Source organism: Procambarus clarkii, chromosome 23 (assembly GCF_040958095.1).
Source record: "Procambarus clarkii isolate CNS0578487 chromosome 23, FALCON_Pclarkii_2.0, whole genome shotgun sequence".
Taxonomy (NCBI): Eukaryota; Metazoa; Arthropoda; class Malacostraca; order Decapoda; family Cambaridae; genus Procambarus; species Procambarus clarkii.
The window spans coordinates 34254183-34270563 of record NC_091172.1 but is presented as its reverse complement, the minus strand read 5'-3'; the positions used below and the strand labels follow the sequence as shown (position 1 = coordinate 34270563).

Here is a 16381-nt window from a genome sequence, read left to right as displayed (position 1 = left end):
CCTCCAGCTCTATTCAAATTCAATTGAGATCCATTCTAAACAATTCTGACTGTTCCCTCAATCCGCCGCAAAATGCTCCTTACAGTCTGTGGCTCAGTTGTTGTGCCTATAATCTTCTGAAACTGAATGTGTCTCTTAACCCTGATAAAACTGTTCACTATATTCCCCCTTGGAAAGATGTGCAGGTCTCTCTGCATTATACCCCCATCAGTGTAAAACAAATGTATAACACTGAAATTTTGAGATGTATAACATTAGAAGCTATTGACAGTCATCTTCAAATTCTCAAACCGACTGAATCTTATGCCTTTACTGATGGCTCTGTACAGTTAGGCACTGGTAGAACAGGTTGTGCATGTGCAGTATATAAAGGGAATGAAATGATCATGACTAGTACACAGAGATTGAACAACTGGGCAAGTACGACACAGACCGAGCTACTGGGTATTTATCTAGCCACTGAATACCTTAAGCTCAATGGTGGTGGAGTTATTTTCTGTGACTCTAAAAGTGCTCTACAGTCCTTAAATAACCCATCACAATGTATGTCTGAAGTAGCTTGTAATATTAAATGGAATGTAATTTTTGCCAATGATAATAACTCTTGTATAAAATTTGTGTGGATCCCATCCCATGTTGGAGTTGGAAAACATGACTTTGTAGATCGAGTGGCCAATTAGACTTGCAGGAAAGAAAACATTGATTATGACTTTGAAATATCTAATGCAATTATTAGAAACATACAAATTAAAGAGATTAATTCAGATTTAGAAGAACTAAGAAATGCCCAGAGACCTGAAAGCTGCAGTATTAAAAGTTATGACAAGTTTTGTAATAATAGGTATTTGTATGGTCAGCACAGTAACCGGACCAGGCAATGTGATGTAGTCATTGCGCGAATTGGCCTTGGCTATAGACACATCTGGCAGGTTAGTGAGGCTGAGCCACTACCAGAATATTCAGATTGTAAACTCTGTGATAAATCTTTAATGCATTCACTAGAACACTATATTGTTGAATGTGAAACGGTAAAGGACTTTAGACCTCCTGGCCTCTTGTATCACCAACTGTGTAACTATTTTATCGACTCAGGTGTTCTGGACGACATCCTAACAATTTATCCAAAATTTGCTTGTCCATTGTAAAGAATGAAGAACAATTTTTATTTATATTACTTCTAAGCTGCATCACTTATGAACCCGTCCCTGCCCTTGTGTGGCAGTGCACAATAGAAAGTTGTTTTCACATATCCATACATTCAAACATTGATTGTAACCATGATATATATGTACTTCCGCCTACAGTTTAGACCTATTGTCTTGTGTATGACCCTCTGTCCTGCGTGACAGTGAATACCAGCATTATCCTCACTTTAATAAGACTTAATCGAAATCCTCAGATTAGGCAAAATTGTAATTAATTTTGTCAATAAAGATGTTAATAATACTCCCTGAGCCCACACACTGGGTGACCCCCCCCCCACTCACACTGGGTGACCCCCCCCCACACACACTGGGTGACCCCCCCCCACACACACACACTGGGTGACCCCTCCCCACACACACACTGGGTGACCCCCCCCACACACACTGGGTGACCCCCCCCACACACACTGGGTGATCCTCCCCCCCCACACACACACTGGGTGACCCCCCACACACACTGGGTGACCCCCCCACACACACTGGGTGACCCCCCCACACACACTGGGTGACCCCCCCACACACACTGGGTGACCCCCCCACACACACACACACACACACACTGTGTGACCCCCCACACACACTGCGTGACCCCCCCACACACACACTGTGTGACCCCCCCCCACACACACTGGGTGACCCCCCCCCCCCCCACACGCACTGGGTGACCCCCCCCCACACACACACACTGGGTGACCCCCCCCCACACGCACTGGGTGACCCCCCCCCACACACACACTGGGTGACCCCCCCCCACACACACACACTGGGTGACCCCCACACACACACTGGTTAATGGTAGCTGATTCCGAGGGAAATGAGGAAGGGGGGGGAGGGGTAGGTGGCCGCTACCAGTGAGTTCTGCTACTTTAATCATTCCACCCCGGCAATAGGTCAAAGATCAGTCACTGGCCAAGCCTGCCTGCCTGGGTACACCTGCCTGGGTACACCTGGCTGGGTACACCTGGCTGGTTGATACCTGCTTGATGGGGTTCTGGGAGTTCTACTCCCCAAGCCCGGCCCGAGGCCAGACTTGACTTGTGAGAGTTTGGTCCACCAGGCTGTTGCTTGGAGCGGCCCGCAGGCCCACATACCCACCACAGCCCGGTTGGTCCGGCACTCCTTGGAGGAAACTATCTAGTTTCCCCTTGAAGATGTCCACGGTTGTTCCGGCAATATTACTTATGCTCACTGAGAGGACGTTGGACAACCGCGGACCTCTGATGTTTATACAGTGTTCTCTGATTGTGTCTATGGCACCTCTGCTCTTCACTGGTTCTATTCTGCATTTTCTTCCATATCGTTCACTCCAGTACGTTGTTATTTTACTGTGTAGATTAGGGACCTGGCCCTCCAGTATTTTCCATGTGTATATTATTTTATATCTCTCTCATCTCCTTTCTAGTGAGTACATTTGGAGAGTTTGAGACGATCCCAATAATTTAGGTACCCAAATGAGCCTCAGGGACGTTAGAAAGAACTTTTTCAGTGTCAGTCGTTAACAGGTGGAATGCATTAGGCAGTGATGTGGTGGAGGCTGACTCCATACACAGTTTCAAATGTAGATATGATAGAGTCCAATAGGCTCAGGAATCTGTACACCAGTTGATTGACAGTTGAGAGGTGGGACCAAAGAGCCAGAGCTCAACTCCCCGCAAGCACCACTAAGTACAACCCCCCCCCCCCAACTCAGCCTCGCGGCTGAGTTGTGTGTGGGGGGAGGGGGAGTTGTGTGTGCCTGCCTGCCTGCCTGCCTGCCTGCCTGCCTGCCTGCCTGCCTGCCTGCCTGCCTGCCTGCCTGCCTGCCTGCCTGCCTGCCTGCCTGCCTGCCTGCCTGCCTGTTCCTCGTCTATCCGCTCATTTATCATCGTTTGATATTGGCAGTACAAATTTTGTGTGATCAGTTTTTCAATAAGTGTTCACGTAAATATTGGTATAGTTCACGTCGAGACTTCCATGTGAGGTGTTACTGCATATATGGTGTGGGGCCACGCTTGACCTGTAATAACTTTATCCAACAGGCTGTTGCTTGAACCTGCCCATAGGCCCACATATTCCCCACAACGTCTTGTAGAAACGTATCTAATTATTTCTTGAATAAGTCCACCTTTGTTCCGGCCATTTTTTCTTATGCTTGCCGGGAGAATATTGAAGAGCCGTGGAGCGCTGATTTTCATAGTGTCCCCTTATGGCACCTCTCTCTTTCACTGGCTGTTGTGCTTGTTCCTCCTCCACACGTGTGCTTCAGTGTGCTGTTATATTACTGCTGTGCACTTTTGCGACCTTTCTGGCTTACCAGTAGCATCCATATTAGTGGTACCGCTCTTGTCTTCCCCCACACCCATATACACTCCCCCCACACCCATATACACCCCCCTACACTTATATACATCCCCCTACACCCATATACACCCCCCCCCCCTATACCCATATACACCCCCTTACACCCATATACACCCCTCTACACCCATATACACCCCTCTACACCCATATACACTCCCCTACACCCATATACACCCCCCCTACACCCATATACTCGGCTCCCACACACAGCCCAGTAACTTAATCACCTGTCAGCTGGCGCTGTGTATCTTGCCTGCAGTTGGCAAACATTTCTGCAGTTGTTAGCGAGAGGAAAAAATACTCATGCATATTAATTTTGTCGACTTGTTTTATTTTGTTAATCTGGGAAATTGTCGAGGGGTTTTAAGGTAACGTTAAATAATAGAAATAAACTAAAAAGTTTTAAGAGCAGGACAGGATTTTTGGTGCACGGATACGTCATGGTGGTTGCCCTCGCCTGGCTCCCAGAGCGTATTGTTGGTGGGTATGTTGTAATTGTTGTTTTTCTTGTGGTAATGTTTGTGTGTGTGTGAGGTGACTGTTGAGTGTCTCGGGGGTCAGTCCCTTCACCCTCTCGTCTCGCCAGGCTGTGAGGCAAACCCGTCTTCCTAATAAAGCGTCGCATTTTAATGTATACTTTACCCGAGGCCAAAACTTATCGTTCTAGATGATGTAGCGGCTCGCGAAATTGACATAGTGTCCCGTTTTCTGTTTTGGATCCTCTTGTAAGTTAGGATAAGAGCACTTTAGTACGACAGTTTCTTGGCGTTAGGAGACCTTAGGAGAACGGGCTGGTGGGTGACGACCTCATCATTCAGGTTGTGGAGAATGAACTCTCCAAAAGATAATTTGCGAGCGCGCGCATACTCTCACACTCATACATACACTCCATTGGATAAAGGAGTACCTTAGCAACAGGAGACAACGAGTCAGTGTGAGGGGTGAGGTCTCAGATTGGCGAGACGTTACGAGTGGAGTACCGCAGGGGTCAGTCCTTGGACCTATACTGTTTCTGATATATGTAAATGATCTCCCAGAGGGTATAGACTCGTTTCTCTCAATGTTTGCTGATGATGCAAAAATTATGAGGAGGATTGAAACAGAGGATGATAGTAGGAGGCTACAAGATGAGTTAGACAGACTGAATGAATGGTCCAACAAATGGCTGCTGAAGTAAGTACTCAACCCGAGTAAATGCAAAGTAATGAAACTAGGCAGTGGAAACAGGAGGCCAGACACAGGATACAGAATAGGAGATGAAGTACTTAATGAAACGGACAGAGAGAAAGATCTAGGAGTTGATATCACACCAAACCTGTCTCCTGAAGCCCACATGAATAGAATAACGTTTGCGGCATATGCGAGGCTGGCTAACATCAGAACAGCCTTCAGGAACCTGTGTAAGGAATCATTCAGAATCTTGTATACCACCTATGTAAGACCAATCCTGGAGTATGCGGTCCCAGCATGGAGCCCGTACCATGTCAACCACAAGACGAAGCTGTAAAAAGTTCAGAGGTATGCCACATGACTAGTCCCAGAACTAAGAGGCATGAGTTACAAGGAAAGGCTGCTGGAAATGCACCTTACCACACTGGAAGACAGAAGAATGAGGGGAGACATGATCACTACCTACAAAATCCTCAGGGGAATTGACAGGGTGGACAAAGACAAACTCTTCAGCACGGGAGGGACACGAACATGGGGACACAGGTGGAAACTTAGTACCCAGATGAGCCACAGAGACATTAGAAAGACTTTTTTCAGTGTCAGAGTAGTTAATAAATGGAATGCACTAGGCAGCGATGTGGTGGAGGCTGACTCCATACACAGTTTCAAATGTAGATATGATAAGAGCCCAGTAGGCTCAGGAATCTGTACACCAGTTGATTGACAGTTGAGAGGTGGGACCAAAGAGAAAGCTCAACCCCCGCAAGCACAAATAGGTGAGTACACCCCCCCCCTCCCACACACACACACACCCACACACACACCTGTGTAACTCGAACTTTTATTATCAATACCACATTTTCTACGTTTGCAGCCCTGTCGTCCTTACGTGATATTTCTACAAATACACTCATTAGTAATGGTAATGTCTTTTCACAGACATAAAAACATAGGATAAAATCCCACACTTGTGTGTGTGTGAAATTTATGAAAGGAATTTACACCAAGTCTTTTGCACTCTCCTGAGTGCTTATATATACTCAGTTGTTAAGATCAGAATTTGTGTTTATATCTGGCACATCAAGTTACAGCTTGTGTGCCAGATAAGTCCACTACGGGCTCACTATAGCCCCTGCTTCTTGGAACTTTGTATTCCGAGTAGCTGAATCTAACATATCATCATCAGTTGGTGAGATGCGTCGACCATGGCGGCTGGTGACGCTCTACACGTAGCTCTCGTGACATTAGCTCCATTTAGTGTCTCACTTGTTTATTTTAACATGTGATTATCTGTGTGGAGAAGTGGGCGTATGATTGGTCCTCAGACCTGGCGTGTGTCGCTCGTGTTGAATGCTAATCTTTTAATACTTGGCGTAGTCCGCCATGAACACCTCGTGAATATTAATAGACCTCTAAATATGCAACATTGTAATTGCAGCGCTTTAATGATTGCTCATAAATTTGCAAGATTATTTGGAAGAAAATTACAATTGTATTTATACTCAGCAGATTATATTTGGTTGGGGTTGGCCTTCAAATCTTCAGTCCCTTGCAGGCGATGAGTCACATTAACGTGGCTGAAGTATGTTGACCAGACCACACACTAGAAGGTGAAGGGACGACGACGTTTCGGTCCGTCCTGGACCATTCTCAAGTCGATTGTGATGAGGGAATGATTGATTGATAAAGATTAAGCCACCCAAGAGGTGGCACGGAAATGAATAGCCCGTAAGTGGTACAATGTTTTGTTCAGTAATTCTTTTCAGTGTTCTGAGGTCGCATTTAATCGTCTAGCTGCTATCGCGGGGGGAGGATACTGTTCGACAGTCTTTATGGGGATGTCCAGCTGCTGGACACCTTTGTTGACCAGAAGAGTGGCTGTGTTGATGGCTTCAGGGTGGCCACTGCAAGAATCAGGAACTCTTAAAGCTCTTCTAAGGTCATTGGTTGCTTCACATTCCAGGAGATAGTGAAGTAATGGCTTTTCTGTGACAGTTTGGCAGAAGATGCACTCTCTCTGTCGGGGTTCACCAATCTCCCAGTTGCATCTGTAACCTAGACGTAGTCTATATAACCTAACTGCTATTTCCCTGTGGATTCCTTTTGGGATATTTAACCTTTCTAATTTGGTTGCCTGAAGATACCATGTTGCAGAGGGCGAACCTTCAGCTATTCTCTGGTGCAGGTCGGCTTTGTTGAGATGTGAGAGTTTTTTTGGTGATAATGTTTTTTATGTTCTCTAGGCTGGGTTGAATTGTTTTATGTATCACTGGATGACGAGTTGCCAATTTAGCAATTTCATCGGCTTTCTCATTTAAAGGGGATTCCAACATGGGATGGTATCCAGTTTAGGGTTATGTTGAGTCCTTTGCCTTTAGCGACTGCTCCAAGATACAAAATGGTGGCAATTGTATTGCGTACGTGCACTTTGGTATACATGCGAAGTATCGTGTACGTGAGCTTCAGTATACATGCGAGTTATTGCGTACGTGAGCTTCAGTATACATGCGAGTTATTGCGTACGTGAGCTTCAATATACATGCGAGTTATTGCGTACGTGAGCTTCAGTATACATGGGATATACTCGAATGTCAGTTCCTCACCCTGTACCATTAATTAACACATTAGTCGAGGGGACATATATTGTAGGAAAGACTGAATGAACCCAGTGAAGAGTAAAGGAACCTTGAACACTGTATGAACATCAAACGTCCATGATTATTGAACATTCTACCATCAAATTACGGTAGAATTTTATTACTGAGACAAAGGTTCAATTTTTAGAGGGGGAACTAGACACGTTTCTGCAGGAATTGTCTAATCAACCGCTTTGTGAAGGCTCTGTGGGGCTGTGGGGTGCTATCAACAACAGCCTTGCTGGTCATTTCGTGGGTTGCCTGGTCCCGGTTCGGGCTACAGTTGTATTAGTACTCTCCATACCGGCCACAGGTAAACACCAGGAAATGTTTCCTGCAGTGGTTGTGTTTGTGGGGTGGGCTGTGTAAGTGAGGTAATGCTTGTAAATGGGTCTTGTACCTGTGAGTGTGGGTTGCGTGCCTCTGAAGGGGGAGTGTTTGTCTGTGGGGGGGGGGGGGATTTTTATGGGTTTGTGAGAGGAGCTCGTGTGTCTTTGAGGGGGGATTGTGTGCGTATGAGGAGGTGATTGTGTGCTTGTGAGGGAAAATTGTGTGCCTTTGAGTGGGAGGGGGTTCCTGTGGGGAGGGGGACTGTGTACATTGTGTGTCTGAATGTGGGGGGGGGGGTTGTGTGCCTGTGAGGTGGGGGGAACTGTGTGCGGGGATGTGTGTTTGTGACGTTTTTGTATGGAACATGTGCCTAGATTGTGGTATTTGTTAAGGGAGATGAACTCGTAGAGTGGCGCTTGTGGTCGGGTGGTGTGGTGGTGTGGTGGTGTGGCTGTGGTGTGTGCGTGGGGTGGTGGTGCTTACCTAACGGTGTCTACTTGGGAGTGACATCTTTCTCTCTCTGCTCCGCCTACTTACCTTCCACCTGTTGCATTACAACATAACTAATGTTACGTTCAAGTTCTTTGTCGCCTCTGGCCTTAAAGTTGTGGAAGGAAGGTGGCTTTTTACTGCTCCCTCACTAATTCCTCTGAGCTTTAGTAGCACTCAGGGAAAGTCGAAAATTTCAGCTGGGCAGCAGTTAGTTGCTTCTGAAAACTGTTCTTATTAAGACTGCTCATAGCAAGGTGGCTAGAGCTTCTGTCTCCCACTCGTGGAGTCGGTGGTTAGTCTCTCCCAGTGCTCAGCTGAATGAAATCATTTGTTTTCTTTTGCCCATGTTTTCTGTGCCTCATAAGTTTGGAGATTTGATGTGTCCTCAATATTGTTCACTCTTGTAAAGATCGTAATGTCATCTACAGAGGATGATTCGGTATTCTAAATTGTGTACTTCTCTATGTCCGATATGTGGATGAGTCAAAGAGCTGGAGCAAACACCGTACCCTGAGGGACTGGGCTTTTCTAGGTGGATGATCCCGATTTTGCCTTTTTGAATATTGTTCCAAGTTCTGTTTATTTGAACAAAATCTACCTTTCTACTTCCTAGTAATAACTTTTGTACGCATTTTTTTTTATACAGTAATTGGTCACCTTGTCGAAATATTTCCGAAAATCTGTGTATAATATCAGCGCTTTGAGTGTCTTCCATTGGCATCCAGGAACATGTCATAGTGGTGTGGTTGTGTGCGTAAGGGAGGAGGTACTTTGGTTCATGGTGGCGCGTCTAGCTCTTACTGAGGCATATTGAGGGAGTGCAGTTGTGTGTGTGTGGGACTGGTGTGGGCCTCGCCGGACTTACTGTAACTATCGGTGCTAATCTTCTTTTTCTTTCCTTTTAGGTAAGTAACAGCGGGTGTGTGACCAACGTTAATTTCACCGGGGTAAGTATTAGTTGTTTTACTGTTCATCAACTGGTCCCGTTGCCAGTGTCGAGTTGTAGCGTCTAATCTCCGCCCGTCTAAAATTAATATACTATTAATGCATTGATGCTCTTCCTTCATGAGTCTTGCCAGAATTTATTTTAATTTTATCAGTTTATGTTTGCTTCAGTAACTTATTATATTTCTTGGGAGTTCTTGCGATAGTTGTCTCACGTCTCCCCGTCTTATTTGTGCCTCATGATTACACCCGTGACACCTAGCTCTACTGTTCCCTCTTCTCAAATGGTCCTTAGTGTCTTGGTCTGCTGGGTTAACTCCCGTTCTGTCTTTCCATCTTTCAAGGTTCAAATTATTGGCAACATAATTAGTACCGATGCTTGCATCATCCTTCTTGTGACAGGACGTCTTTCTTGAGTTACCTTTCACCATGACTTACTGTTTCCTGTGCGAAACGTACTCCCTCACCTTGTTACTTCAGTTATTCCACTCTCATTTGTTACTGAACTCAATTAGGTTACTAGATGTGTTTCATTCCGCTGATACCATGTTGGTTTTTATAGATCTAGAGGTATATATGATATTTTCATTGTATTAAACTTGTAACTGGAGAGAAGATAACTATTAGGGGAAAGCACCAAGCCTTTACGACTATATAGTACTGGGAAGGAATAAGGATTTGGGATGGGACGGGGGAAAGGAATGGTGCCCAACTGCTTGGACTGTCGGGGATTTAACGCCGACCTACATGAAGCGAGACCGTCGCTCTACTGTCCAACCCAAGTGGTTGGGCTTATTGTAACTTATACCTTTAAAAATGGCAAATAAAACAATATAAAAAAAGGAAGGGCTGTCCATCTCTCGCCAGGAAATACTTGCTGGTGTTAGTAGTGTGTAGTTCTGCCTGACCCTCCAGGTATAGTGAGCAGTTACCTGTATCAGCGCTCATGAGTCCTCTCTTACAGCGAGATGGGTGAACACCGTTTGGTTGACGTGTACTCACCTAGTTGTATTCACCTAGTTGTTTGCGGGGGATGAGTTCTAGCTCTTTGGTCCCGCCTCTCAACTGTCAATCAACTGGTGATGATTGTAAGAAGGTAGGTAAACCTGCAACAAGGTACGTGGGCCTGCAACAAGGTAGTTGAACCTTCGACAAGGTAGGTGGGCCTGTTTCAAGGTGGGTTAGCCTGCAAAAATATAGATAGGCAGGCAGGCAGACAGGTAAATTTGCAATCGGGCAGCTAGTTGGACATGTAACCAGGCAGGCAGGCAGGCAGGTATACGTGCCGCGAGGCAGGCGGACAGGTAGGGTACGTACGTGCAGGCAGGCAGGCAGGCAGCTGGCTGAGGTACGGGGAGTAGGAGCCCAGTGCGTCATCCAACTCTGCGATATCCCCTTAAATGGGAAGTTTTATAACCAGACGGACGGCTAAATAATCAAACCAAAATGTGGAGGTGGTGCACTTGGCTGGACACAAGCAATCACAGTCCATTCTCCCCGTAATGGACCCTTCTAGAACGCTTCACTGCCCCCTTCAAGATTGCCCAGTTTAATACACTTGTAATGGTTCATTTTTCCTACACCAGGTGCATATACGCCCACTGCTCTGACGTTCCTCATGGTGCATATATGCTTTGTTATCTATATCTGTGAGTGTTTGTCCAAGGTTGGAGGCCAGACGTTAGGAGCTAGTCACACCCAACTTTGCTAGGTTAATAGTGTTGGGTATAGGTTGGACATAGTCCAGCTGGAGTCGGATCCAGTGCCACACTTTAAAAACATCCGCCTCTAACCCCTCTTCCCCCTTCTCCACGGTGCGATTTTCACGAGGCCTGAAATTAAATCGGGAATACGTTTTCTGTAGAATTTCGAAGTTACTCCCGCCGTTTACCCCCTCGCATTTTCATTATTCAGGAAGGGGGTGGTAGGAGAAAAGCACACAAACTGTATTGGAGGGGGGACCTTAACATTCCTTATAATGAGTAATGTGTGATTTCCTCCGAGGCTAAGGGTCCCCTTCTTCCAGTTAGAGGTGGTACTCCCTCCCTATAAAATTATATATATATATATATATATATATATATATATATATATATATATATATATATATAATATATATATAATATATAATATAATATATAATATAATATATAATATATATATATAATATATATATATATATATATATATATATATATATATATATATATATATATATATATATATATAATTATAATCTCACTAACAACTCTATTTGACCATGCCAGGATTCGAACCCATGCCGTCCAGGATCACCCCTCCTGGACGACATGAGTTCGAAAAGGTAAGATTAATTATTCTAACAAGTCTTCTCAATATTTCTTACGTTTTTTTCTTCATTGTCGAGGGAAGTTGAAAAATTAACGCTCCAAAGTTCATTTTCACAATTAATAGGGTCTGACGCCTAGGGATGGATTTCGCAAGGCACTCTTTACATTTTCAAAGACAAATTTACAGTGCTATAACAAGAGCTTACATTTACTTGGGGTGAGGTGGTACAGGACGTTATTGAGATGAACACGTGGATGAATGGATGTTAATAGGCTGTTACATGCATGAACATAGCAGCTTATGTTCTTGCTGCTTCTGTCTCTGTGTTGGTTCGGGGTCTTGAAGTGGGTAGAGTATAATCATGTGTTAACTGGTTGTTGATTGCTGGTCTTAACTTTAGAAGCAAGAAGCTAGAAGCCATTTCCACCACTAAAATGAACACAGGAAGGAACCATTGCCACCACACCATTGAACACAGCAAGGAACCATTGCTACCAATACATTGAAGGTATTGGTACCATTTTCCAATACACATTTTCCATGTGCATTGATCAGTTAATGTCAGTGTCCGTTTTGCATAATGTCATCGTTATTACAATGTTGTTTACTCTAGTGTTCGGGTTTCATTGTTGCATTCGTGTGTTGGATTAGATTTACGGTAACTGGCTGAGCGTATTGTCTATTATCAGCCCGTCCTCATAAACAAAGGCCGAGGTGTCCTTTCCATCCACCCGCCAAACCCCGCTGTTTATGAATGAAAAACTGTTTATACACGACTCACAACTGATGACGTCCGAACACTTCCGGAACAAGTGCTTCGCTGACGACTTTTATTCGAACCACAACGCTGTAAATGCTTCACCCACGTACTATAAATACAAATAATCGCCAACAGAACCTAAACACCTATCCTACCCAGTGCCTAAATATGCACAGTATGCTAATATATAATAATAATAATAAAATAATGATAATTTATACTTGCTGTAAATTACTTTTAGAATGAACAGCATGATAAAATCTATGAATGAGTCTTTGAGGTCAACCGCTGGATGGAATGGACTTGGTCTGCAGCCCGTCCTCCAAACAAAAACCCAAAAGTGATTCCATGCATCCGACAAAGCCCTGTTTATTAATAAAAAACGGTTTACACAACCCGTCCTCAACTCGAGTAAATTACATCCAACGGTCGACCCCACACACACACATCCAACGGTCGACCCCACACACACACATCCAACGGTCAACCCCACACACACACACATCCAACGGTCGACCCCACACACACACATCCAACGGTCGACCCCACACACACACATCCATCGGTCGACCCCACACACACACATCCAACGGTCGACCCCACACACACACATCCAACGGTCGACCCCACACACACACATCCAACGGTCGACCCCACACACACACACATCCAACGGTCGACCACACACACACACATCCAACGGTCGACCCCACACACACACACATCCAACGGTCGACCCCACACACACACATCCAACGGTCGACCCCACACACACACATCCAACGGTCGACCCCACACACACACATCCAACGGTCGACCCCACACACACACACACATCCAACGGTCGACCCCACACACACACACACATCCAACGGTCGACCCCACACACACACACATCCAACGGTCGACCCCACACACACACATCCAACGGTCGACCCCACACACACACACACATCCAACGGTCGACCCCACACACACACACACATCCAACGGTCGACCCCACACACACACACACACATCCAACGGTCGACCCCACACACACACACATCCAACGGTCGACCCCACACACACACACATCCAACGGTCGACCACACACACACTGTGTGTGTGTGTGTGTGACCCCCGTCACCATCTTCCACCTTGTGTCAAGAAGTAGTTCAATGTGAGTCATAGTTTAGTGTCACCCAGGTGGAGAGTCGACCCTCCGTGGCCCAGGTGGAGAGTCGACCCTCCGTGGCCCAGGTGGAGAGTCGACCCTCCGTGGCCCAGGTGGAGAGTCGACCCTCCGTGGCCCAGGTGGAGAGTCGACCCTCCGTGGCTCAGGTGGAGAGTCGACCCTCCGTGGCCCAGGTGGAGAGTCGACCCTCCGTGGCCCAGGTGGAGAATCGACCCTCCGTGGCCCAGGTGGAGAGTCGACCCTCCGTGGCCCAGGTGGAGAGTCGACCCCTCCGTGGCCCAGGTGGAGAGTCGACCCTCCGTGGCCCAGGTGGAGAGTCGACCCTCCGTGGCCCAGGTGGAGAGTCGACCCCTCCGTGGCCCAGGTGGAGAGTCGACCCTCCGTGGCCCAGGTGGAGAGTCGACTCTCTCGAACGAGAGTAACTCTCGCGTTCTGACACTCGCAATTTAGACGAATATACTGGTAATAAAACAGAGTTATTGCCAATTGCAGTAAGGTAATACTCGGGGGCTGATCTCGGCGACTGCCAAGAGTGCTCTAAAAGTGTTGGCTTTTCTTAGTCATTCAACTAAAGTCACTTTTCGTTCTTGTCTTAAAATACACAGTTTAACAGTTTTTCCTGGGTTGTGAGCGCTGTTATTCCCCTTAAACTTTTCTTTGGTCTTTGCTTAAGACAGCTTAAGGGAGATGTCTTGAAGGTACCTGAAGGCTGCTGACTCCTTAACTTTAGCTGCGACACTTTGTTTCAGAAGTCGACAGCCTTCTGGGTACAAAACACAATCGAATCTGCCCATAGTAGGAAAACAACATGTCAAGGATTTGGGAATAATGATGTCCGACGACCTAACGTTTAGGGAGCATAACCAAGCAAATATTGCGTCAGCCAGAACAATGATCGGATGGATTACGAGAACTTTCAAATGCAGGGATCCCATCACAATGGTTGTACTCTTCAAGTCACTTGTGTTGTCCCGTCTCGAGTACTGCTCGGTACTCACTTCCCCCTTCAGATCAGGAGAGATTGCTGAAATAGAGAGAATACAGAGAACATATACGGCACGCATAGACGAGATAAAGCACCTAAATTATTGGGATCGTCTCAAAGCACTCCAAATGTTCTCACTAGAAAGAAGACGAGAGGGATATCAAATAATATACACATGGACAATACTGGAGGGCCAAGTCCCAAATCTACACAGTAAAATAACAACATACTGGAGTGAACGATATGGAAGAAAATGCAGAATAGAACCAGTGAAGAGCAGGGGTGCCATAGGCACAATCAGAGAACACTGTATAAACATCAGAGGTCCGCGGTTGTTCAACGTCCTCCCAGAAAGCATAAGAAATATTGCCGGAGCAACCGTGGACATCTTCAAGAGAAAACTAGACTGTTTTCTAAAAAAAAAAAAAAGTGCCGGGCCAACCGGGCTGTTGTGGGTATCTGGACCTGCGGGCCGCTCCAAGCAGCAGCCTGGTGGACCGAACTCTTACTAGTCGAGTCTGGCCGCAGGCCGGGCTTGGGGAGTAGAAGAACTCCCAGGACCCCTTCAAGCAGAGGAGTGGAATAGGAGACCTCTAAGCCTGTTAGCAGCCACAGGGTGTCTGGTCTTGTACCCAACTACTTAAAAAAAATAATACACACACATACGTTAATAATTTACTAAGTTAATGATTTATAATACAGTTCACATGACTGGCGAACATGTACTCCACACGGTGAGTTTAGAAGATGAATATACTAGTGAGTGACGCACTGGCGTTTGCTGATCCAGTTACTGGAGCAGCTGACAGCCCCCCCCCCCCCCCTCCCCCCCCCCACACACACACACACACTGAATTCTCGAGCTGAAAGCTTCAGTGTAGGATATGGAACTATTTGAAGGAATTTCCTGAGAGATTGTGCTGGTGTTATGTTCCCCGAGTCTCGAGCTGATCGTCGTCTTAAAGAGTTAATGATCCATGATTGTACAGGTGATTTGTCATCTTTTCGTATACAACTTCCAGTGTGTTCCAGGGAACGCCACTTGGCAACTGGAAAGTTGGCAAGTGGCGTTCCCTGGAACACTCTTGGCCTTAGAGGTGCACGGGGGCAGCCGCACGCGCTGGAGTCGAAGGGTAGAATGATTTGTCTAGCCAGGCTGCTTCTCATGCTGCCTTGGCTGACTACCCTCCTGACACCTGGAGGCTTCCCCAGTGCTCGCATTGAATCTCCCGCGTGGTGGCAGGCCCCGGACCCATGATAGGTGATTGAGGGGCCCAGATTGGTGATTCCCCGCAAAGAAAGGTGGCCGCTTCCCGGTCGGAAGGAGCACTCTGCCAGACATGCTTTATTAAAAATTAAAAGGAAGAGGGAATTTCTGGCCTCCTGTATCCATACGCGCTAGACATCTCATCCTTTACAATGTTTGCCTTTGTCTTGCGTGAAGACCACGTGGACCGCACAAAGGCAGGCACTGCCGGCATGGCAGGACATGAATGAAATTGTTCCCTCTCCTCCTTTCAATAAATGTTGCTGGGGGACTATTCCTGACAGCTGTATAGCACTATATAGGTCATAGAACATCCAAGAGTTCCAAGATGTCATTCAGAGTGCCAATACGAGAGCAGAAAAAAATCGATATCAAAGTAATCAGATCTACTGCGAATACTACGGAGACACCTGACGCAGAGTACACACGCTGGAGGCAGCAGCAGCAGCAGCAGCTGAATGGATCATTTTAAATATCTTATCATGGTGGTCACTGATGAATAATACAAACGTAGCTTAGGTGATAGAATTTGTACAACCGTCTGACACTGCCTCGGACTCCTGGGTGTCATATACTTCTGGTGGCTCCTGGAGTGCCTGCCTCCACGGTGTCATATACTTCTGGTGGTTCCTGTAGTGCCTGCCTCCACGGTGTCATATACTTCTGGTGGCTCCTGGAGTGCCTGCCTCCACGGTGTCATATACTTCTGGTGGTTCCTGTAGTGCCTGCCTCCACGGTGTCATATACTTCTGGTGGCTCCTGGA

General features: G+C 46.3%; 1 protein-coding gene across 1 annotated transcript in view; it reads left to right on the top strand.

Moving 5' to 3' along the window:
* Window positions 1-13787, top strand: part of LOC138367809 (EF-hand calcium-binding domain-containing protein 5-like) — a 39342-nt gene extending 25555 nt beyond the window's left edge. The window contains exon 3 of the mRNA XM_069329782.1: window positions 13377-13787. Coding sequence (XP_069185883.1) covers window positions 13377-13787 — 411 coding nt within the window. The remainder of the gene's footprint in view (window positions 1-13376) is intronic.
* The last annotated feature ends 2594 nt before the right edge of the window (window positions 13788-16381 follow it).